Source organism: Oryzias latipes, chromosome 5, assembly GCF_053564925.1.
Source record: "Oryzias latipes strain Hd-rR chromosome 5, Olatipes_Hd-rR_3.1".
NCBI classification, from domain to species: Eukaryota; Metazoa; Chordata; class Actinopteri; order Beloniformes; family Adrianichthyidae; genus Oryzias; species Oryzias latipes.
In genome coordinates this window covers 36,698,648-36,724,858 of record NC_136241.1, presented here as the reverse complement: position 1 = coordinate 36,724,858, position 26,211 = coordinate 36,698,648, and the positions used below count along the sequence as shown (strand labels likewise).

The 26,211-nt window shown below is 43.5% G+C and overlaps 1 protein-coding gene across 7 annotated transcripts in view; it reads right to left on the bottom strand.

Moving 5' to 3' along the window:
• Positions 1-26,211, bottom strand: part of cmah (cytidine monophospho-N-acetylneuraminic acid hydroxylase) — a 130,863-nt gene that overhangs the window by 19,395 nt on the left and 85,257 nt on the right. For 6 of the 7 annotated variants that reach the window (XM_078947916.1, XM_078947919.1, XM_078947915.1 and 3 more), the window contains 2 exons: positions 21,130-21,304; positions 2,368-2,484 (listed from right to left, as the gene is read on the bottom strand). In XM_078947916.1, the coding sequence (XP_078804042.1) occupies positions 2,368-2,484; positions 21,130-21,304 (292 nt within the window). The remainder of the gene's footprint in view (positions 1-2,367; positions 2,485-21,129; positions 21,305-26,211) is intronic. The other variant, XM_078947921.1, reaches the window with a different exon arrangement.

Below are 26,211 nucleotides of genomic sequence, written 5' to 3'. Positions count from 1 at the left end.
CTCCAATAGGTTCTTCAGACGGCGCCTTCTGGTTTCTCTGGTTTATCTTTATTTATGTATTTATTTATTTATTTTCCACTGGTGTTTGTCTTTGTGTATTTTATTGTGTGTGGCTAAATTAATTTATCTTATTGTACTTTATTGCATTTGATTTTGTTTTTATGTACAGCACCTTGAGCTGTCTTTGTTGTCATGAAAGGTGTTATATAAATAAAATTAATTTGATTTTTAATTTCTATCAATATAGAGGCCTCTTCTGGTGTTAATTTGGTCATTGATACTTCGTGAAAAAACTCCTTGGTTTTCTCTTGTTTTCCTTCTAAGAATTGATTTTTATATAGTTGTTTATAATATTTTGCAAATGTCTCTGATATAGTTCTAGGATTAGTTACAATGTTGGTATTGGATTGTTTAATCTTTGGAACTATGCAGCTTGCCTGTATTTTTTTTTAACTGAAATTATAATATTCGACTGGCTTTGTTTCCAAATTTGTAGTATTATTGATTCATAAATCTAAGGCTACCTTTTGCCTTATAAATTAATAACTCGTCAAGTTTCCTTCCATTTTCGTTAAGTTTGTCAGGAAGAACTTGTTTTCTCTGTTGTTTGTGTTCAAGCTCAATTTGTACTTGTTTCTGAAGCCTCTCTCTCTTTAATTAGGATGCTATGGAGATTAATCTTCTCCGTATCATAGTTTTTGCTGCATCTGACTGAGGGAGAGACTGTTCCATTATCATTAAAATTAAAGTACTCTGCTATAGCTGACCTTATTTCCTCTCTAGCTGAAATATCTGCCAAGACTCAAACATTTATTCTCCAGTATCTGAAACATGGTTCCTGCCCCAAATCCAGTGTCATCACTACTGGGCTGTGGTCTGAGATTGCAATAGGTTCTATCATACAGCGTTTAAATTAATGAATGTCTTTTTTGGTTATCAGACAGTGGTCTAGTCGTGAATAACTTCCATGCACTTGTGACATAAAAGTGAAATCTCTCAAATTTGGGTGGAGATGACGCCAACTATCAACCAATCCAAGTTCTTGTATCATATTCAACACACTTTTAAACTTTCTATTTGGCAGCTTGGAAGACAGGTAATTTGTGTAGTTTATTGTTGAGAACACAATTTGCATATTGCACACTTCTGTTGTACACTTTGTACCTATTGTACATATTGTTAATTTTTTTATATTATATTTCGTTAGTTTTTGTCTTTGCACAGTGACAACAAAGGCATATATGTCTGTCTATATATACATTTAATTAAACCCCTTTTGTAATTTTGGCTAAACTTTATTGATATTCATTTTATATGTATACCTTGTTGTTGGATCAAACTGAAAAGAAGAAGAGAGAAGAAGAAAGTGTGATGTTGGGTGTGTAAGGGTACTAAACAAAGGGGAGAAAGAAGTTGGTGCTTAAAGAAGTTGGAGGATGATTACAGAAGTGTGGGAGGGAGGGGGTAGAATCTCAAAGCAACAGGATGCTGGAGGTTTATCATCATTATCATCAGGTGTAGATATTTTTCAAAAAGGGCGGAGCCTGTCCAAACACACTCAAATGTTATAAACATATCTGTTGGCTCCAAAAATATTCACATGTAAACATGTACACAATACAGCTCACATACAACTACAGTTCACACGCACGTACTTCCTAGTGTAATATATGAATGTGTGTGTGTTGGTTTGCATATTGGTGTGGCATCAAGGGTGTGTATAATGAAGCTTCAGTTAAAATTGGCAGTTAGGGCACTACATCTTCTACTTGCTAGCGGTGATGTCCAACCACCCCCACTACCAAGGTTCCTACATGTCTAAACTGCAGATACAACTGAAGGGCTGACATGTTTTCCTACCAACCTGTCATTGAAGCTCCTTATTGACTAAGCATACCTGATCGAGGTTATCAGCAGCAGATAAGGCAGGATTTCTGGAAAAGCAGCTGGAGGCTGGCCCTCCAGCCCTGGAGTCTGACACCCCTCCTATGACTAATCTTTTTTTTTTTTATTGTGTTCTTCAGAAATCCTCTTCTCTCATTCAGAAACTTTTTCCCCTGTGGACCTTGGTTTTTGTTCAGCCGGGACGCCTATCTTGTGTAAAGTAACAGTTTCTGTCAGAGACACATGGTTCAGAAGGGACTTAACTATAATATACATCTGCCAATGAGAGCAAAGATCCTCACACACATACTGCTGGTACAAGACAGTCCACAACTGATCCTGAAGAAAAACATAAAGTCACGTCTTAGTCCTGGCCAAAGACAAGGTTAATCCATTTTTCCTGGTGTGAATATGACCTTCGAGGAACTTCTACTACTTCTTCCAGATGGAGAATTCCATTAATGCCTTGTATAACAAACCAACCTCCAGGTAGGCATGCTCCCTCTCAGGTCGGGCAGCGGGGAAAGACAAATCCAAGAAGTCCACGAGATAGTCAAATCCATCTGCCAGCGCTTCAAAGCGGTCATCCGTCTCAATTACCTAGAGAAAGAAAAGGGGGTTGTGAAGAGGCGGACAGTGTCTGAGGGAAAAGGCTGAGTGTTGTATTCTTGTAGAAGTAGTCCTCAGATTTGCACAGAAATCAGGACGTGACTCCGAATGCTTTCCCGCTATAGTCTTTAATGCTTCCTCTTCACAAGGTAACATACAGAACTCAGTCAGTCATACAACGCGCCCTCTGGTGTTGTGGTGGAGCAATTGAATACACAACATATTTTCCCCCTTGTTTATGAGCTTCACAGACCTGTAATGGAAAATTTAAACTTTCAAACAGAATAAAAATTTTCTTTGTGCGTTTGTCTCTACATTACCTCTAACTCAGATATTCTCTAACAAACCTTTAAATAACCACAACTCAAGAAATCTGCATCAAGTAACACTTCTTCTCACCCCCACTTTTTTTTTTTTTTTTCACTAATCATAAGACATGATTAATGTTCATAATCATTAAGCCATGCAGGCTTCTTTCTAACCCTTGCGGGTCTGGGCATCCTATCATCCAGCGGTGGTGTGACCTCTGGCTCAGGCATTGCATCCGCAGCGCCAGTGCCTGTGTCTTGTGCACTTTCTGGAACCAGAGACAGGTGAGGCGCATTCCACGTGCGTCCATCCTCCAGCACGTACGAACTTTCACCTGCTTTCTTCATCATTCTGGCTGGGGCGTGAAACTTTGACAGTCCTTTCTTTACATGAAAGGGCTTTCTCACTCTGACCAGGCTTCCTTCTCTGATTTGTGGCACCCGCGCTCCTCTCTTAACATCTGTATAGGCTTTTGATGCTCTCTGTTTTAAGGTAACACGGGTACGTAGTTGTTTCTCTGATGGAAAAGGAGAAGTACTTGCCGGTCCTATGTCCATTTTTGTGTGCATCTTCCTGTTGAACATGAGTTCATACAGTGACACTCCTGTGGTGCTGTGTGGAGTAGCACGGTAAGTGAGCAGGAAGTTCTGTATGAAGGGCTGCCACTGCTTCCTCTCCTGCTCTGCTGTAAGGAGTGTTTCTTTTAAAACGCGGATCCAGCGCTCTATTGCTCCGTTTGCTTGAGGGTAATATAAAGACACCTTCCTGTGTTTGATGTCTCTCACTGCTAGGAAGTCTGCAAACTCTGTGGAGGTAAATTGTGTCCCATTGTCACTAATCAGTTCTGTAGGATTGCCAAACCTGGAAAATATTGTAGACAGGAATGTGGTGATTGCACTGGTTGTGATGGAAGGAGTAAACGCCACCTCTGGCCATTTGGTGTAGTAGTCGATCAGTGTTATTGCTTAGCGGGAGTCCCCAGCTGCAGAGTCAAATGGACCAACGATGTCAATCCCCACTTTTTGCTATGGAGCATCTGGAAATGGAATTGAGTGAAGCGGTGCAGGATGTGTTTTGGCACTTTTATCATTCAGCTGGCATGTCACACATACTTTTATGGTCTCCTCCACACACAAGTCCATATGTGGCCACCAGTACAGGTCTCGCAGCCTCTGCTTGGTGCGGACGACGCCCTGGTGGGTTTCATGTGCCAGATTAATAATCTGCTTTCTCACTGCTACAGGAACTAACGGGCGGTAAGGGCCTCTGTAAACTATTACCTCTTCCACGGACATTTCATCTCGAACAGCAAAGTAAGGTTGGAGCATGGCAGGTAAAGATTGTGCTGTTTTAGGCCATCCTTGCTTCATCTGCTCTCTTAGGGCGGTCAGTTCTGGACATACCTGACACGCTGCAGTAAAGTCTTTCACTGTGAGAGCTTTCAGTTCTGTATCCAGGAGAGCCACCAGCTCAGGCTCCACCACTGGTTCTGCATTCTCGACTGAAGGAAGAGGCAATCTGGAGAGACAGTCAGCAGCATAATTTTGTGCACCAGCTCGATATTCCACATCATATGTGAAACACAAAAGTCTAGCTGACCATCGTGCATTGCGCATCCCCGCTTGTCCCAGTCCTTTTGTAGCTAGGAGAGTGGTCAGGGCTTGGTGATCCGTGCACAAAGAGAATCTAGTTCCCCACAGAAAAGTCTCCACTTTTCAATGGCCCAACACAGGCCAAGGCCTCTTTCTCGACAATGGAGTATTTCCTTACTGCGGGAGTGAGGGAGCGTGACGCAAAAGCAACTGTTCGCTCTGTTTTGTCAGGATGAAGATGTGTTAGAATAGCTCCCAATCCATAATCTGAAGCATCTGTAGCCACAATAGTTGGGAGGCTGTGCTCAAAAACTGCTAATGCAGAACTGTTGATGATGCGAGTCTTCACTGCATCAAAACTAGCCTGTGCCTCTGAAGTCCACTTGAATGTATCAGTGTGCAGGCATGCTCTCATAGGCTCCACCAAGGATGCATAATTTTTCACAAATTTTGCATACCAAGCAGTAAGTCCCAGGAATGAGCGCAGAGTAGTGGCGTCGCTTGGTGCTGGAGCTTCTGCAATAGCTTTCAGGTGATCCTCATTAAGCAGCAATCCTTTGGCTGAAATGACATGCCCAAGGAACTGCAAGCTCTTCTGGTTAAAATGGCATTTCTCCATATTAAACTGGAGACCAGCTTCATTAAGTGCAGCTAGAACTGCTTGGAGGTTGCAATCATGTTCTTGCTGGTCCCTGCCATAAACAATCACGTCATCCAGGTAGTTCTGGACTCCTTTTAAGCCTTTTAGCACCAGGGACATGAGCTTGGAGAATGCACTTGGGGCTGAACACAGCCCATAAGGGACTCGACAAAACCCGAACAGTCCTTCATGTGTTATGAACGCAGTTATGTCACGGCTCTCTTCTGCCAGCAACACCTGATGATAAGCATTTGCCAAGTCAACAGTGGAGAAAACTGAAAGAAAGAAAGAAAGAAAGAAAGCCGCCCGGCATCTGCCTCTGGAGGTTCATCGTCCGCCAAACGCAGACAGCTACTGAGAGACGCAGTGAGTAGACGCCCTGACAGCCGCCGCCCGAACGTAACCCACGTCCTCGTGGGATCAGTAGGCAATGCGGGTTCTCCATCTGCGGTCGCGACCAGGGCGTCAGGTTCAAAGTCCGCTGCATCTCCCCCCGCGGCAGGTGTCGCGGTGACCGCCGCCACCTCTCCTCTTCCTGGCGGCTCGCCCCCCTCATCGGCCGCTTCCCCGGCTCGCGCAACAGGTGTAACGCCAACTCCCGCTTGCCCTCCTGCTGCGACGGGCCCGCTCACTTCGGCGGCAAGATCTCGCAGCCGCGGGGACCCCCCTGGTTCCTTCGTCGTGGGAATCTCCATGGTCAGGCATGTTCGCGTTAACGGGAGCCGCACCTTCTGTCACCCAGGCGCCCTCGTACGAGACATCACCAACTCTGCCCACCAGCTCTCCCTTCGTAACCCCTCCACACACACAATAATAGTCCACGCAGGAGTGAATGACCTAAAGCTTCAGCAATCTGAGACCCTCAAGAAGGACTTCATCACTCTCATCCACTCCATCAAGCAGCTGGTGTCACGGGGGGAAAGGGAAGTACCCAGGCACAGAGAGGAGAGGAGAGGAGGCAGGAGGATGCAGGGAATAGGGTTTAATAACATAAACTCGAAACTACAAAAACAAAACCACTGCAACAGGCAGGCAAAACTCGAAACACTAGAAACGCTCGAAACAGGGGAAGACTGCAATATGGACCAGCCCAGGAGGAAAGGAAAGACAGGACTTAAATACATACAAGGCAACAAGACACAGGTGGAAACACTCAGGACTGATGGGGCAAGGTACAACTCGAAACAACAACAAAACAGGAAATACTACAAAATAAAACAGGAAATCCAGGAAACAAAACACAAAGAAACCGAAACCGTTACAGCTGGACAAACAGTGCATCATCTCCGGTCCGCTTCCATCTCCCCGCTTTGGAGACATTAAATTCAGCCGTCTGCAACAACTTCACATCTGGCTTAAAGGATGCTGCCTTTCTAATAATATTCCATATGTTGATCATTTCACCACCTTCTTCAATAGATCAAATCTCTTTAAACCAGACGGCATCCACCCAAACCAAACAGGATCTCAACTTCTATCCATGAACATTGATCTCACACTCCGCTCACTTCATGAGGTCAAGAGAGGGAAACTGAAGGAATTTATTTTTTGTGGTCCTCATTTCTCCTAGGCTTTTATCTTATCTTTATTTCATTGAAGGTTTTCTTACAGGTTTACTGTGTGAGGTTCCCATACTTTGAATTTCAAAGGGGCTTCCTGAACATTGCATATGTAAAGAGGTTGTGATGCTGCAGCTCCAATCTCAACCCCCTTCAGGAGAAAACAGTCTTTGATCTTCTAAGGCCATTTGGTTGTAGGTCTGACACTGGCCATAAATTAACTATCTCTGGTACTGTAGCTGTGGGAACCACTCCAGGCGTCCTTTCACGTGTGAAGAACAAAGCTCTAGGATCGACTTCCTGTGGTGACAGTTCCTGCCACCCATGGGGATTCCGTACCGTGTCTATCTGTGAGGTTCCCCCCAGAGACCAGATGCTGTGATTCTAAGGATGGGCTGAAGGAAGTAGGCGGGCTCCTCTGTCAGCCAATCTCTAGCGACCAGAGGTGGAGATTCGGCAGCCATCTTGCTCCCGGGGGAGGATGTTCTGACCACATGCTTAAAAGTCTGAACTCAAGGAATTTTCCTGTGTCTCCAGACAAGCTGCATGTGAATTCGGAATGTAACCTCTTGCGTATTGCAGGCCTTGATTTTGGACACCCAGATCGATCTGTTTTTACTCTGTTTTATTCTGTTTTATTATCTTTTACTTTTTAGAAATATTGTTAGGGAATAAATTTGTTAAACTTAATCCGGTCGAATCCCGTGGTTTTCTCCTTCTCGACCTTTATTGAACATGCAACAAGGAAAGTAATCTCAAAGCGAAAGATTATTATTTCCAACATTTATGGTGACCCTGACGTGATAAGGTAGGGAAGGAACGCGGAATCGCAACGCGGATAAGAGGACCGATAGTGGTTTATGATGAGATTTCTGAGACTTTCGGCGAAAAGTCGGTGACGCTCCCCCCCACGTGCTTGACTTCCCTCGAGGCCTCACAAACAAAAGGTAAAGCAGGAACCTGTTCGTAAATTCTGCACATTGATTACGTTATTCTTTTAGTGAATAACTCAAATTTTGGGGAAGTGAAGTATGTGGACGGCATAGCGCACCTGTACGTTTTGTGGTTCACCCTCCTGAAACAGCAAATTGGACTTAGGAAATTTATGAAATTGAATTTGAGCAAATTGTGCAGGTTTTGTGTCTGTTCAGCCTGTCAAAATTGAATAAATAGCAAATTGGGAGCTTGTGATATTTGGATTAAAGCTAATTTAGTAGGTTTTGCGTCTGTTTGAGCCTGTACAAAATCCTGTACGAAAAAATGGTGTTACTATAGGAACTAATTTTGCGCGTTTTAGGATTTTCGGAACAGAAGAAATGAGGAAACCGGTGAATTTTGTTTTGACGACAGACAACAGGACGCTGACGACTTGACTTGACAACAGCGGTTAAAATGGCTTGAATGAGAATGAATGGAATGAAATGTATGCGATTTTGGAAAGAATGGGATGAAAAAGTGTTTGAAATCTGTGTATTTTATCTGTATTTTCCACATTTCCCTGTGTATTGTCTGCTCTATGGACGCAGCCATCTTGCTCACAGTGTGTTTACGTCACATGGACCAATGACGGGACGTTTTAGTTGCTTCAAATGTGTCGTCGACTCTCATTGGCTTTGACTGTACCACGTGGTAAGCGTGACGGAGTCCTAGCCAAAATGGCGAGGGCGGCTGTGATTGGCTTTGTTTGTACCATGTGGTCGGCGAGACGCGTCCCTGACGACCAAATATGACGGAACGTGCTGAACTTTTTCACAATGAAAATTTGAAGAGTTTGGGATGTAATTTGCGGTAAAATCATGGTGGGGATCGTCGTTATCGAGCGTGGTAATGACCTCAGTTGTAAGACGTCGTCTAAAAACAAATTTCAGTGGGTTTTCGGTTCGAAAAAGGTTTTTATGTTGCATAGCGCCTCTGACGGGAGCCTCTGCCGCAACGGCGAGATCAACGTGCATGGTTGCAGGGTCTAATACATTTGGGGTAAAATAATTTTGTAATTATTTCGGTTTTCTTATTGTGAATACATGTCTCTAATTTGTTTGTATGTCCTAATAACCGCGATTAAGAATCAGAATCAGAATCACTTTATTTGCCAAGTACAGCGCATGTACAGGGAATTTGACTAAGTTCAGCTTTGTTCGAAGAAGTATTATTGACATTTTTAATTTGTTTAATTTCGTTTTTCTGTTTGTTTTGATCTTGTAAACTGCTGTTTGAATTAGAAGCGAATGAGTGGCGGTTTTGTTTGTTTGAATCATAATCAATAGTATTTGAAAATTGTTTTCAGAATGGGGAAAAGGACGAGGTAAAGAAAAGGGAAACATGGTTTTTGAGGATTTGGAAGGATGTTGCAATGTAGAGACAAGAAATGTAAGGTGAAAAGCAGGAGAAATGAAAAGCATTGTAAGTGAAATATAGGGTCTGTGGACATGGAAAGGTGTGGTAAGGAGGAGCAGGGTCTGGTAGAACAGGAGAAGAGGGAACATGAATGTTAAAACGCTAGTTATGAACGATTCATTTCAGTGAAATGGTTTATTTTTGTTTATGTGTAAGGTACCTAATTTGTTGTGTTATGTCTTTTGCAAAAACGGTTAAAAGTTCTTGTCTTTGTATTGATTGTCTGTGTTTTAGAGTGAGAATTGTGTTTTTGGTTAAATAAGGAAAAGCTTAAATTGTGGGATTTTGTTGCTTTTAGCACTTCTCCAAATTCTTTTTGTAGGGCAACAGTCCTTAATGGTAAGTCAAAACAATTTGTCTTTATTTTTTTGATTAAGAGTGAATGATTAGCGGCCAGAATGCATGTAAGACAATATATTTTTCAAAGATTTTACTCCAGGTCCGTCATTTCGGACAAAGAAAAATTTTAGGGATTTTTTTCCCTTTGCTGGCTTTCATTACTGATCAACTGACGGTGTTGGAGACGGTGAAGACTGAACATGACTAATACATTTCTAAATCTCTTTCCAAGCAGAAGAGCAGATCTATCCTGAGACCTCATGAATCTTTACGCAGAAAACCACTCTCTGCTTTAAACCCCCCCCCCTCTGCTACGTGGGTGAGTGACAAAAGGCGCAGTAGTTTTTCATCCCCCGCAGCTCACTACCTTCACAGGAGGGGGCCGAGTCAGGAGGACTGACCATCAGAGCACATTACAGGGCAGAGGGAGAAGTTGAACAACTGAAAAATCCACTCGGGATAATAAAGGTGTTACAAATTAGAACTAAGCAAATAACATGATGAGTTTAAATACCCTCAGGACCTGCAGCAATGTTCAGGTATCGGAGGCCGGGACAGAAAAAAAAAAGGCGGATATCCTGTCAGACGTGACCCACCCAGGGGACCCACCCCCAGCAGCAGTTGGACATGGCATCTGTGGCGCTCAGGACAAAATGGGCCCGACTGCCCACAACGAGGTACCCAACAGCAGACTGCACAGCGGGCGTGGCGGAAATGAACAGTACCCACAACCGTTCCAAGCCCCTCCTCCAACGTGGCGAGGACCACAGAGGTGGAAAGTCGGACAATACCACTTGGTGATGCAGGAGCCATGGTCCCTTTCAAGCTCAGAGGTAACTCCATGATGAGTCTAATGGACATTTGTGCGACATGTTCTTTCATAAACTGCCAGTTGCCTCCATCAGCTCTGACAAATGAACATCTGACTCCTCAAAACCGGCAAAAGACCATCTGACTGACTTTTGACCAGATGATGGAGCATTCATTTGTGCATTTACCATACACGCCTGTGAATCTGTTGGGACGGGACATTCTTGTCAAAACAGGAGCCAGCATTCATTCAGACTGGATGCCATGCCACACGCCACAGCCAACCCCCACTGCAGACATCCAGGGGCCCCTGACACGCCAGGTGTGTACATGAATTTCAGGGTTAGAAGCCAAGAAACCTGTCCTTGAAGCATTTTCCGCCTCCGATGACCTGAACTGCACACTCTATTATGATCAGGAAGCATTTCATTAGGTAGCAGGCCATACGTGGCATTTAAACTACACTAACATATAGTGGTCCTGTGGGTTAACAGTTTATTTTGCATTCACAAACTCACAAATGCAATGGTACACAGCTGTACCTCACTTAGCATTCCCCCTAGTCATGGGGCTCTGCAACTCGGACCCCTGACTGGGCGGGAAGTTAACACATACTGGCAAAATTGTGTTTTTTTTTCAGGTGTTCACTTTCCTCCCTCAATAAAAATGTACAGGTTAACTTTGCCTTTAACGGCTGACTCCTGATTTCTAAACCATTTCTGCATTGTCGGTCATCGCAGCAGAGAGGAGACGGATCACGAAGATGCAGAGGTGATGTTAAAAAACGCTCTCTGATGCTTCATGGTCCACTGGTTCAGTTGATGTTGGTTCATGCTTCATCGTCCCCCCGGTGGTGATTCAGGTAACTGCAGGAGCACAGGTTTTTAGATCTCAGTGCAGCTGAGTGACTGATGCAGATGAAGGGAGGAAGGAAACTCAGTCTGGACTGTGGAACTATGGTGTCATTGAATATTCGTATTCTTCATGATGTACTTTTTGAAACCGGTTTTAAAAGAAGATGGATCGCGTGGCATATGATTTAAGCTAATGTTAATTTAAGTTGATGACGTCACCATTATTATAAAACCTATCCGTCCCTGATCCATATTGCATGCTGTCACCTTTAACCTCACAAGGTGTGTTGTTTGTTGCTATTGACTTAGCACACGTTTTCTTTTGCATTCCATTACATAAAAATAGCAGACAATTATTTGCATTTTAGTACAGAGGGGTTCATAAAATCCTTCTGGCATTTTTAATCACTGTTTAAAGTCTCTATGACAAAACATTATGCTATAAGAGGTTTGTGTTTTGCTAATGTAGGTTGATGACATCTGCCTGCAATTAATGAAAGATCTTCTGTTGCACTTGTATTATTTCTTCTTGTGACCTTGCCTTTTACAGGAGCGTGGACAGGACGCCTGTTCACCTTATCGGTGCACCAAACTGTATATTGTTTTTATGTTCTTGCTTTACATTTAATTCGTTTTATGTGTTTGTCCTGGAGCTTAGCCCCAGGCCAAGAGAGGGAGGTAGACAAAAGAGGTCTTAATGATTAAAAGAAGGACATTATTTTATTATTTCATTATTATCAGCGTTTAAATATATTTGTCTAGAAAGAATGTTGAAATAGTAACGCAGATTGACCATTTTTTTAAATGTTTAAAGCTTTGTGTGTCTGTTCATCTGATTTTCTCTCATCCACAGCAAGGATGAGTATGTTCTACGACTGGGTCATTAGACGACAGCCCCTAATAGACTTTTTTCTTTTTCTTGAATTTGTATCTGCCCCACTTGTGTTCTTCATAAAACAGCACGAGGGGAAGCAGACCTTTGAGAAGAGAAATGTGGTGGACCCTTTCCATCATATTTGCTCTTACCCGTGCATGCGTAAATTGATTCTTGTCTCATTGTCTTTTGTGTTTTATTGTTTTTTATTTTTTAATTTCTTGACCCTAACACTAACAAAAACTTAGACCCACAGCAGAATCATCTTGGCAGAACAGTACCACAGCAGTGGACAGTCCTTTTGCAGCCGTTCTGTTGTATCAGATGTGTCACATCTCTAATAACAGGCTTTTTGAGAAGTCCATAGAAGGCCAGGTCCAAGCTTGCCAGAGCTTGTGGGACATGCAGAGGAGGACGCGAGTGTTCGAGGCCCGGAATGACCTTTTTTAGACTTTGTTGCATTTTATAAAATTACTTACTTTTATGTTTGACAATTTTCTTTTTCCTTTTCATCGTCTGTAATTTTGTTCTGCTTTAACATTTCTCAATTCCCCCCCTTAATTCCAGGTGTTCCTTTTCCTTACAGGAAGTGCTATTTATTGTCTTTGTATCTTTTACTTTTTAGAATAATTTGAATTTGTATTTGTGCATTTTCTTTATTTACTATTTTATGTTTTGTTCTTTGTAAACGCCAATGTGCCAAAGATCCAATGAAGCACTAGTATCCTTAGGGACGGTCGCCGATAGGGGCTCGGGGCCTTAGCAAGCATTTTTCCTGTCCAACTAAATGTTTCTTAAAGATCATTAATGCAAGCTCCACAGGTTTTTCGCTGCTAAACTCATAAATGGATCATCAACACCTTTGAAATTCACATTAAGGCACATTGGTTCTGTTATAGATTGTGAGGGCTTGAGACCACAGCTGTTTTGATTGCATGATGTAATGATGTGTTTTTATTTTTTGTGTGACCTCACTTCATGAGGTCAAGAGAGGGAAACTAAAGGAATTTATTTTTTGTGGTCCTCATTTCTCCTAGGCCTTTATCTTATCTTTATTTCATTGAAGGTTTCCTTACAGGTTTACTGTGTGAGGTTCCCATACTTTGAATTTCAAAGGGGCTTCCTGAACATTGCATATGTAAAGAGGTTGTGATGCTGCAGCTCCAATCTCAACCCCCTTCAGGAGAAAACAGTCTTTGATCTTCTAAGGCCATTTGGTTGTAGGTCTGACACGGGCCATAAATTAACTATCTCTGGTACTGTAGCTGTGGGAACCACTCCAGGCGTCCTTTCACGTGTGAAGAACAAAGCTCTAGGATCGACTTGCTGCGGTGACAGTTCCTGCCACCCATGGGGATTCCGTACCGTGTCTATCTGTGAGGTTCCCCCCAGAGACCAGATGCTGTGATTCTAAGGATGGGCTGAAGGAAGTAGGCGGGCCCCTCTGTCAGCCAATCTCTAGTGACCAGAGGTGGAGATTCGGCGGCCATCTTGCTCCCGCGGGAGGATGTTCTGACCACATGCTTAAAAGTCTGAACTCAAGGAATTTTCCTGTGTCTCCAGACAAGCTGCATGTGAATTCGGAATGTAACCTCTTGCGTATTGCAGGCCTTGATTTTGGACACCCAGATCGATCTGTTTTTACTCTGTTTTATTATCTTTTACTTTTTAGAAATATTGTTAGGGAATAAATTTGTTAAACTTAATCCGGTCGAATCCCGTGGTTTTCTCCTTCTCGACTTTATTGAACATGCAACAAGGAAAGTAATCTCAAAGCGACAGATTATTATTGTGCTCGTGTGCTCGTGTGTGTTCGTGTCCCTGGGGGGTGGGTCCTGGTCCTTGCCCCTGAGCGCTGGGCCCCGCCAAACTTCCAACATGGCCGAACCTGGTCGGGCCATATTTATAACACCCCTTGTGGGCCGCCCTTTTTTTCCCCGGGGTTCCCCCCTCCTGGGCGGGGGCGGCGGGCCCCTGCCTTGCTCCTCCCTGGACCAACCGTGGGCCGGGTGGGTGGCTGCCTGGAGTGCGGAGCGGGTCTCCCTTGGGGGGTCCTGGCTCGTACCTGGGGTTGGGGCGGGGGGATGCCCGGAACTCCTGGGTGGTGGTGGGGTGCTCGTCTGGTGCTGTGGGCATCCTTCTCCGGTGGGGCCCTGCGTTGGGCTCTTCCGGCGCGGCGGGGGGGCTGCTTTCCTGGCTGGGCTGGGGCGGCGCTCTCTTTCCCTCCGCGCCTCCCTGCTCTCTGGCTCTGGGGGCCTTGCGGCGGTCCTGCTGGCCCTGGCCTGGGTGGCGGTCTTGGTCGCCCGGGGGACGGGTGTTCCCTGCCTGTTCCCGTGTGGCGTTGGGGGAATTCCGGCTGCCGCTGCGGCGGGGGTCTGGGTGTGGGGGTGGCTGGGGGCTCCTCCTCATTCTTTTCACATTCCACCATCCATTTTAGAAGAACATAAACACTCACCTGAGCACAGGTGTTAGCTCACCTTTGCACTTATAGTTTGCATGATTGAATGAATGAAAGATTTCACACTGGTTGGTTTAAAGGCATAGGTATGCAGTCGTGAACACTGTTTTGTGTACATGTTGACATGTGAACATTTTTTGCAGCTAGCAGGTGTGTTGATAGTATTTGAGTGTGTGTGAACAGGCGCCGCCCTTTTTGTACTACATTTGAACCGTACCGTAATGATAAACAACCAGTAAACCTGTCTGCTCTATGCTGCTTCATGTTCTTACCCCCCCCCTCTCACTATCAACCCCCCCCCCCCCCCCCCCCCCCCGACATCCCTCCCTCTTCTTCCCTTCTTTCCTTTTCCGTCCGGTCCAACACCAAAGATTTTCAATCATGGTTGAAATTAATAAAGTTTGGCCTCAATTACAAAAGGGGTTTATTCAGTCATACCTTTGGTTTGTCTGAAGATTAATAACCCCTCTTGTTAAAGTAAAATATGTCCAACACAAGAGGCCCTCAGCTCTCATCTGCCTGCCTAGCTGTTGGACAGGACAAGTTAAAAAAAAAAAAAAAGATTATTATTTCCAACACCACACAACAAATTCCAGTTCACATAACAAGCAGATCTCACAAACATCCCCAGATCAGATCCACCAGATCCACAATTAGATATCTCCATCACATTCACACATTACCGGACAAAAAAGATAAATCAATCCATCTGCACACACACACTGTTTTGAACTTTGCTGTTTTACACATTCGCTCTCTTTTAAACAAATCTTTTATCATGAATGAGCTCATTTTAGACAACAATTTAGATTGCCTTCTTTTAACAGAGACCTGGCTGGGTGCTGATGCTCCTGTTGTTCTCACTGAAGCTTCCCCACTAAATTTTTACTTTTTATTTTCTACCAGGGGAGATAAAAAAGGCGGTGGCACTGCATCGATTGCTCGTGGCTCATTTGCAACCAAAACAATCACGCTACATAGCTACTCCTCATTTGAGCATCATGCATTTTCTTTTAACAGCCATCTATCTTATGTGTTACTGTTTACAGACCACCAAAGCCTCCCTCCTGTTTTATTCAAGAATTTTCTGAATTTTTATCAGTAATACACTCCAAATATAGTAGAGTTTTAATAACTGGTGATTTTAACCTACATGTTGATAAAGATAGTGATGCTCATGCAAAGGAGTTTCTCAACCTCTTGCATTGTATGGATTTCAGACAGCATGTCACACAGCCTACCCACAGCAAGGGGCGCACTCTAGACTTGGTGATAACCTATGGGCTGTCCTGCAGTGTGTCCTCTGTTGTTGACATGGCTGTGTCAGATCACTATTGTATATTTTTTTAATATCACCAGTTTTACTCGACAGGAAGCTCCAGCGAGAACTGTGAGGAAACGATACATAACTCCTGATGTGGCTGCAAATTTTATTAACATTTTACATCAAACTCCCGCTCATATTTTACCTGCATCATGTGATTTTATGGTTGAACATTTCAACAACAAACTACAGTCAGCCATTGATGCTGTAGCTCCACTTAAAACTAAAACGTTGAAAACTAAAGCTACAGCACCGTGGAAGAACGAACCAATCAGAGCCTTGAAACGTGAATGCAGGAGAGCGGAGAGGAAGTGGAGAAAAACGAAGTTAACTGTACATCACAAAATTTTTAAAGTACAGCAAATGAGGTACAGTCATGCAATAAAAAAGCCAGAACCCTCCACTTCTCAAACTTAATTTTACAAAACAAAAACGATCCTAGAGTTCTCTTTAAAACAATAGACAGTTTAACTAAAAAGAGACTCTCAAAGGTCCTCCATAGCAGCCTCAGATGCTGTATGTGAGAGTTTTGCAGACCACTTCAGGAGTAAAATCAATGCTATTAGATATACTCTTTTAATTCAAAAAGGTGTTGATTTTAATGAATCTATAGCATTGTATTTATCAGAGGAAACACTGGAAAGTTTTGTCCTGGTTGATGCTGTGGGACTTGGTCAGGTTTTCTCCCAGTTAAAGCCAACCACCTGCCTTTTAGACCCAATCCCCACATCGTTGTTGAAAACATTTTATGACTTCTTTGAGTCTGAGCTTTTAAATATAGTAAATTACTCTCTTCAGACAGGTGTCTTCCCTGCTGCCTTTAAAACGGCAGTGGTGAGGCCTCTTCTGAAGAAGAGTAATTTAGATCCAAACAACTATAACAATTATCGTCCATTATCCAACTTGCCATTTTTAAGTAAAATGATTGAAAAAACTGTTTTAATCCAATTTAATGAGTTTTTAAATAGAAATAACATATTTGAAAAATATCAATCTGGTTTTAGGACAAACCACAGCACAGAGACGGCCCTTGTTAAAATAGTAAATGATATTAGATGTAACCTGGATTGTCAGAAACTCTCAGTTCTGGGACTACTGGATCTCAGTGCTGCTTTCGACACTGTAGATCACAGTATTTTACTCAACAGACTGAGAGGTTTGGGCATCTCTTGTACCGTACTAAAGTGGTTTTATTCCTATCTCACAGATCGAAGTTTTTACGTAAGTATGGATACTTACTCCTCAAGGGTCTTCGACATCAACTGTGGGGTCCCCCAAGGTTCAATTTTAGGCCCACTACTTTTTAATCTATATATGTTGCCACTGGGGGACGTGATCAGGAGGCATGGCGTTTGTTTCCACAGCTATGCTGATGACACTCAACTCTACATCGCTGTGTCTCCTGATGATGAAGAGTCGGTCAACACACTCTTAAAATGCATTTTAGACATTGAGTCATGGATGGCAGAGAACCTACTACAGCTAAAACAGGACAAAACAGAGGTTTTAGTGATCGGTTCTGAAGCCAAGAGAGAGATAGTTTTATCTAAACTAAAGAATTACAAAACTTCTCAGTGTGTGAGAAACCTGGGTGTCATTTTTGACTCTGAGATGAATTATTTCCCACAAAATAAAAATATCACAAAAACAGGATTTATAATCTAAAAAATATAGCCAGAGTCCGCCCGTTTCTCTCTCTTGCCAGTACAGAGGTGCTAATGCATGCTTTTATTACCAGCAGATTAGATTATTGTAATGCCCTGCTCTCTGGTCTTCCCAGAACAAGAATTGCAAATCTTCAACTGCTGCAAAATTCAGCAGCACGCGTTCTGACGAGGACCAGGGGGCGGGAACACATTACACCAGTTTTAAGATTGCTGCATTGGCTTCCTGTGCAATTCAGAATTGATTTTAAAGTTCTTTTATTGGTTTACAAATGTTTTTATGGTCTCAGGCCTTCATATTTATCTGACATGATTTTAAAGTATGAGCCCTCGCGGACCCTGAGGTCCTCTGATACAGGCCTTTTGGTTATTCCAAAAGTAAGAACAAAAACATACGGCGAAGCCTCATTCAGTTTTTACGGACCTCGCCTGTGGAACAGCCTCCCAGAGAGCCTAAGGGCCGCAGAGACTGTTCATGTTTATAAAGGAAGGCTTAAGACCTACCTTTTTAATTTAGCTTTTAGTTGAATCTTAGGATTTGTAATTTTTTATTATTATTATTATTATTTTTAAATATTTTAATTATTTATTTATTTTTCTTTTAACTAGTTTTATATGTGTATGTAAATACATTTATTTATTTATTTATTCTATTAATTTTTAAGTCGCTCTTACTATTTCATATGCCTATTAAGATTTATGTAATTATTTGTTTTTTGTCTATGTTTTATACATATTTTAATTTTATTCCTTTTACATTTTATTACACTCCAGCGTTTTCCTCTGAGGGATCCTCCACATCAGTGACTGACCTTCTCAGTGAGCGGGGACGCTGCAGTGGGATCTCCTGGGTCTGACTCTTTTGATCGGATCTGGGGGGTTCTGTGGTAGTGTTCTCCGTGAACTCGGGTTGGGGGGTCGCTGGTGTGGACATGTCCCCAAAATATCGTTTCCCCACGTCAGGACAAAGCCTGGTCTCTACATTCTATCATTTTATCACTTTTTTTATTTATTTATTCATTTATTTATTTATTTATTGATGTGTGTGTGTGTGTGTGGGAGTGCGTGTGTGTGTGTGTGTGTGTGGGTGTGCGTGTGTGTGTTTTTGTGGGGGGGGGGGTTGTCGCACGGTTTGTCTTGTCATTATTACTTTGAGTGACATATGTTGTTGAAAAAGTGCTATATAAATAAAGGTTGATTTGATTTGAAGGTTGAAAACTGTAGCTCCATACATGTTTGAAAAAATGTCATCCATATGTGGAAGAGGATGACTGTCCATCACTATTGCCTTATTTGGCTCACGATAATCCACACACATTCTCACTTTCCCATTTTTTCTTAGTGTCACTACAATGGGAGACACCCAGGGAGAGGCATCAATCCTCTCTATGACTTCCATCTCCAACAGCCTCTCAATTTCACAAGAGACAGCTTGTCTGACTGAGACCGGAAGCCTTCTGAGCTTTTGTTGGACAGGTTGAACATCCTCTCTGATCTTCACTTTATGAATAAAACCTTTTGCAAGACCCAGCTTTTCAGCTGCTGCTCCAGTTTTAATCTCGGCTACTGGAGCTGTAGATGAAGTCACTGTCGGTGAAGAAGCTGCTTCAGGAAGTACTGCATTGTTGTCAATGGTGAGCCTCAGCGCTCTAAACAAGTCCAATCCTAGCAAAGCTGTGCCTGTTTTCACCACATACAGTGTAGCTGGTACTTTAGCATTAGCATGCTTCACTGTAGCTGAGAAACAGAACCCCACGGGGACTTTGGACTTAGTGTATGTCACTAGCCTTGAAGCTGGCTCAGAAAGTGAGACATCACTGAAGTGCTCTCTGTAGAGATGCTCAGGGATAATTGATACAGCAGAACCTGTGTCCACCACTAATGCAGCAGAGCATGAAGCTGACTGTGTACTTATGGTCACTGTACAGGTAATCTTTTGATCGACTAGCTCATCTTGTAACATCAGTACTGTATTCTTTTTAAGAACAACCACTTCTCCCACCTTAGCGGTAGCTTTGGACTTACACACGGGCAAAATGTCCAGTTTTGCAGCAGTTTCGGCAGGTCACTTTGCGTGCAGGGCAGTCTGGAGCGTTGGCAAGATGAGCTGAAGAGCCACATCTAAAACAACACCGGTCCCGTTTAGATGCTGCTCCGGGCTCGTTTGGTTTATTGCTCCTTACTTTGGGTGGGTGTTTTGGCTTTGTAGTCATGACGTTCACCGGAGCCTCCGGCGGTGATGGGAGAGTCTGTGCGTGTCCTATTGCCGACTCCACTTGAGACGTCATCTTTACTGCCATGTCCAGTGTCAGCGTTCCCTCCGTTTGCACCAACAATTTCTCCCGTATTCTCGGACAATTAGCATGCTCAATGAGCTGATCCCGTATCATCTCGTCCGTATTTTCAGCAAACTCACATGTCGTCGCAAGCTCACGCAGTGCGCCCACATATTCAGCAACAGTCTCATGCGGTCTCTGCAGCCGCTGTCTGAACTTGTGTCGCTCCACCACCACGTTGATTGCTGGTGTGAAGTGTTTTTTCAATGCAGCTATGGCTGAGTCAAAACTTGCACCTCCGTCCTTCAGCGTGTAGAATATGCGTTGTCCTTCTGTTTCCAGGCAATGTAGAAGCAGCGCGCGTTTACGCTTGTCGGGCCACTCATCCCCCTCTGCGCCGATAGCAAGCAGGTAGTTGGAAAGCATTTTCATCCACATCTCGAATGGAATCGTAGGTTGTCCGGCGGACTGTAGAAACAACGCAGGGCAGGGGACAAGATTCGCCATCCTCGTCGCCAATTTGTTGTATTCTTGTAGAAGTAATCCTCAGATTTGCACAGAAATCAGGACGTGACTTCCCGCTATATTCTTTAATGCTTCCTCTTCACAACGTAACATACAGAACTCAGTCAGTCATTAAACGCGCCCTCTAGTGTTGTGGTGGAGCAATTGAATACACAACACTGAGGCAGGCTGGGTCTATAGGGATGCAACGATACAGTTACTTCACAGTTTGATACGTCTGAACAAAAGAGATACAAAAATGTTTTATCTCATCAACGGCGTTATATGCATCTGCACTTCTGACAAAGTTAGCTGTTGGGGGGATGGATGCACTGACAGGAACTGCATCGACAAACTGGGGCAGAGATCAAGTTCAGTTCTGGGATGTTTCCCAGAGTATGTGACTGTGGTGGGGGAGAGAAGGATGCTATGGACACTGAACGGCATCCTGAATGCTATCCGCCCTCTGCATGAGACCGTGGGTGCGCTGAGCAGCTCCTTAAGTCAGAGATTCAAACACTCTCACTGAAAGAAGGAGCGCTTTAGCAGATTTCTCCTCCCATCAGCCCTTAGGCTTTACAGAAAATGGACATGTTCTTTTCGTTGATATGCTTCTTGCTTTTTAAAATATTTTTATCCCTTGTGCTATCCTATGGGGTTAAGATGACCATTGACGTGTTCTCCCTACCATGACAAAGGTGGATAAAGGTGGAGAGGATTATATGTAGTGGGTCTAGATGACCCCACTCCCAATGTTAAAGTGCCTAGGATAGCACATGGGATAAACTCTGCATCCTTGAGCTATAGCAGCGACTCAATGTCCTCACTGTGGAATCAATACTATTTTTTTCTAAAAGTATCCTCGCCTAGAAATGAGGCCGCAGTGATCAGTGTCACAAAAACACGCACCTCTGCTGCTGCTGTGCACATTAGAAGTCTAAACACATATTTACAGTTTAGTTCAGCCTTTTGGAAAGCCAAGCAGCTTCCAGAGCCGATGGGGAGGGACAGCAAAGCCCCAGTGAGTCTGCATATTTACCCGCACCACAAGGTTGTAGTCCCTGAAACCTGCCCAGCTGTAGTAAAACTGGATCCAGCTGCGGTGTTTAAAGACCTCGTGGCCGACAGCGCGGTTCAGCTCCTCGACATACAGGTCCATCTCCCAACTGTCTTTGTAGAGTTTCACACCAGCAGGGGGCGCTGTGATCCAATTTCTGCAGTCATGGTTGTCAATGAAGAAATCAAGGTGAAATCAGAGGCTGGAAAATCAAACATTAAGATCAAACCATGACAACAATCGATTAGATTTACAAGCATTCTCAGTTACCACTGAGATTCATTTTCATCATCGGGTTATTTATGATGTTGTTTGTGACTAATGATGGTTTTGGTGTCTCTTTGTGTTTACCAAGATAAAACACTCAGAAATTTTTAAGTTGGGGAAGAACATGCATTAATACAAAAAGAAAAACTTGGGAGTTGCTGTTAATGAAGGTGTTTTCTGACTGTAGAGGATATGTTATACATAAACAAATGAGTGGCAGGAGAAATGTGTGTGTTTCATTTTCAGGCAACAGAAAAACTGAGTTCTGGACTAAAAGCAGCTTGTCTACATTCACTCACCACAAATAATTAAGTTTAGATTTCCCAAATTCCATTGTTTTATGGTTTTAAACAATTTGGACCTTTCCAATGTCTGTCATCCCATTTAATTCCCATGAATTATATGGGACTTTTCGGTCGTGAATTGGGACTTCATTTGGGACTTGAGGACAAGAACGAGAATTACTTGTGACTTGCAAAACAATGGCTTGGTCTGACCTGTATGGATTTCAGCACCAGAAAAATAAAACTATTTCTTTCAGACAACACCTCGGTTCTTAGAGCTCTTCTTTCCAGTCGAGTCTCAGAAACCTCTGAGTGTTGTTTGACAAGTCCATGTCCCTGGAAAGTTAGGGTTGTGGGTAGGTTTGTTTCTGCTGCTACTATATGTCTCTAGTCACCCCTTCGGCCCTCTGCTTTGAACCTACTTAAAGTCCCAAAGACTAGTTACAAAACTCAAAGTGACCGCGCCTTCCAAGTAGTAGCCCCAACATTGTGTAATGGCCTGATGTTTTCACTTTGCCTGAACGACAATGTCGAGTCTTTTAAGAAACAACTAAAGATGCTACTTTTGTGGCAATTTGTTCTGTGCATTGTTTTATGTATTTATTTAAATCTGCTTCTCTGTCCTTAACTAGTTTACTCTGTAAATCACGTTGCGACTCTGTCTGTAAAAGGTCCTCTACAAATAAAGTTTACCTACTTAACGAAAGTTCAGATCCTGAGAAGTATTTCTCACACAGCCTGTCAGAGCTGTGAAAGTTTACAAAGGCATGGCCATCACAGCTAAAGTGTGAAGACCTCCATGGAGCAGGGCGTGGAAATCAGAAACTTGGACTCTTTCTGTCACCACTTTGGTTAGAGTGAGAAATCATTTCAAAAGTCACGCCCTCTCTTTTGTTCTGGGTCGCCCCCCAGGCGATCATATCCGCCAACCAGACCAGGGCTAGCAGGACCGCTGCGAGGCCCCCAGAGCCAGAGAGCATGGAGGCATGGGGGGACAGAGAGTGCAGCCCCGGCCCAACCAGGAGAGCAGCTCCCCCGCCACGCCAGGAGGGCCCAACGCCGGGCCCCACCCGAGAAGGGTGCCCACAGCCCCAGACGAGCACCTCATCACCACCCAGGAGTTCTGAGCATACCCCCACCCCAACCCCAGGTACAAGCCAGAACCCCCTAAGGGAGACCCGCTCTGCACTCCAGACAGCCACCCACCCAGCCCACGGTTTGTCCAGGAAGGAGCAAAGCAGGGGCCAGCCGTCCCCACCCAGGAGGAGGGGGCACCCTGGAGAAAAAGGGGCCCACAAGGGGTGTTGTTACCATGGCCCGATCAGGCTCGGCCAAAGTTGGAAATTTGGCGAGGCCCAGCACCCAGGGGCAAGGACCAGAACCCACACCACAGGGACACGGACATCCCCGGCTCAGGTGTGATGTGATCCCCGGCTCGTGGTCTTGCCAAAAGCTCAGGGATCCCTTTCCCTGCGTGGAGAGAGGATTGCCGGGCCCAGGAAACCAGCACCCAGGGAACACGGCCGCTGTTGCCAAGGACCCAGTACCCCCTACCAGGTGTTAGCAGGTTGGTCACCTGGACTACGTAGTACTTGGACTATCGTGTCAATTTTACCATGGAGAAAATTTCTCCAGAATCAAATAAGTCACACACCAAACAATTCCTCTTTCTCTGACTTCACTTTCAGCCAACAACGCAGGTGGGAGTGATTGCCTCATTTATTAAGACACACCCATAATCATTAATACAACACACCTGGACAAGAAACAAAACAGGAAATAACACAAACCACTTTCACAAAAAAATACACAATAGAAAATAAATGCAATATAAAGCAGAAATTGAGATCACATTCCAAGGTCCAAGGTCCAAAGGTGGGTCCAAGGTCCCACCTTCCTTGCGAAATGCATTTGTGTGTGTTTGTGAGGGTGTGTTTGTGCATGTATGTGTGTTTATATTGGAATGTATATTTTTTTTGATTTTTTTTTATTTGAAATGGTTTATTTCAAGCAATCAAAATAGAAATAATACACAAAAACAATATAATCATCAGTTATACATTCATACAGTAACTAATCAAACTTAGGATAATTAGACATAATTAATAAATATTGCTTAAAAGGGAGTGGAAGGAAGCGAACTTATATAATCCCACCCCGTTATACTATAACCATTTTATTACATGATTTATCAATATCCGGTTCCTAGGTTTTATCAGACAGAATTAACAATCATAAGGTATCAATAAAGCAGATGCCAAAGATGAATTACTTAAGTACTACGTCAAAAATAACTATTTTAGAAATCAACATGGCAAATGCAACATCTGAAATATATGCAAATTATGTTGCTTTTAAAAGTCATTCATATGCTTTAAAACATAATACTATATCAGTAAAATAGACACAACACTGTTTCAGGAATTTTCATAGCAAAATTTCATCAAGTATCAAAAGTTAAAAACATGTGCAAAGTTATGCTACATTAGGAAAGATTTTTGAATCAATTTATCAATTTTAGGAGCTAGTGAAGTAATATCATCAAAAGTCAATCAATTTAACAATTTTCAATAAGTGATTAATCATTTGTTTTACTCTTTTTATATTATTTTTTTGTATTTTTATTTTATTTTTTTATATAATTAAGTAATGCTGTAGGGGAAAAATAAAAAGGGTCCATACACTGTCGAATTGTCCAAGGTTGGCATTTCTTCTTTTACTGATAACAGCCGATTTTCTTGGTTTAAACAGTTAATAGTTTTCTTCCATGTTATGACTGTAGACATTAGATTCAGGTCCATATCCTTCTTCAGCTGATATCAGCTGCGGTGAAAGTTGAGGTCAAGTTGTCTGCAGGTCAGAACCCTGCTGTTATTCAGGTTACGTCAGACATAAAAAGAAAGTGATGATTCCAGGTGTCATATTTCTTGAAATTATTTGGCTCTTTGATTTATTACTCCACGTTGTTTCAGACAACCGTAATCAAGCACTTCTCAAAGTCTTTCATGGTGTTCACGACCAGAACCTTGGCCCGGTCCTCTGGACCGAGTGGTTTGACGTGAATCCTGCAGCCTTTAACCCAAGTGTTCTCAATCTGCTTACGCTTCCTGAGAAGCCGTGCATGTTTTGAGATTTCAGCATTCCTTCTGGTCAGATGGTCGTTCAGATAAACAGCAGATCCTCTGACATTTTTGCGTTGATTCATCAGAGCTAGCTTGTGTTTGACATTCACAAACCTGATGAGGATCGCTGGTTTATCCGTCTCCTTTCTCCTGGGGAGCAGGTGGCAGGTCTCGATAGTATTGAGATCCAGGGAAATCCCTTTAGATGTGAGAAATGAATGTATTTGCTGTTCCAGCGTCGCTGCACCAAACTCCGTATTAGAACTGCTAGCTACACTAGCGCTAGCATTAGCAGTGCTAGCTCCAGCTGCATTCAGCTTCGCTCGAGGCTTGATTGGTACTCCAGTGAGAATGACATTATTCATCCTTACTTGCTGTTCCACATCGTCCAGTCTTTTCTCCAGAATCTCGACCCGGTTTTCTCGCTGCTCGTTTTGAGCCCGAAATCTCCGGAACTCTTCCATCATATCCCAGAGCGGTGTTAGCTTAGCCGACACTTGATCCATAAAACTTTTCAGCGTTTCTTGAATAATGTCAAGAGACTTTTTGAGATCTTCATATTCCTGGGGTTTCTTCGGGGGCATGGTCAGCTCTCTTTTTTGGAGAAAAATCAACTTTTTAAGTAATTTGAAGATAGTTGTATTCGCAGAGAGGCACGCCACGCGTCCTGCTGTATAACCCGGAACCGGAAACCTTTGAGGACTGAAGGGTGAGTGTACTAAGGGGGTGCAGTTAAAATTGGCGGGTAGGGCACTGAGGGGACATCTCCTGATGATAACTGACTGATAACTCACAGTGATGTCCCATCACCCTCCCTACCAACCCAGCCAGCAATGTCACGTGGGCCCCAACTGGGAAAGAGGTGGGCTATGTACTGACTGGGCGTGGGTTTATTTTGGGTAAACTTTGAAGGCCCCATTAAGTTTTGCCTACATTGGCCCCACATTGGCCCCCAACATGGGTTACCTGTTAGGGCCCTACAAAGAAACCATGTGGGCTAGAACCCATGTAGGTCAGCCAAGTAAGGCCCATATGGGTTGCATCTGGGCCATAAAGACCTGGTCTGTAACTGGGCCACTGTATGTAGGACCCATGTGGAATAACTTATGAGGAGCCCTCATGGGCTAACCATATAGGCCTGATAAAGAGCCCGGGTGGGCAAAGAAGACCTGGTCTGTAACTGGGACACTGTATGTGGGACCCATATGGTTTGGCCCACATGAGTCCCACGTGTGGAGCCCTCATGGGCTAACCATATAGGCCCGCTAAAGGATCTAGGTGGGCAAAGAAGACCTGGTCTGTAAGTGGGCCACTGTATGTAGGACCCATGTGGTATAACTTACATGGATCCCATGTGAGAAGCCCTCATGGGCTAACCATATAGGCCCAAT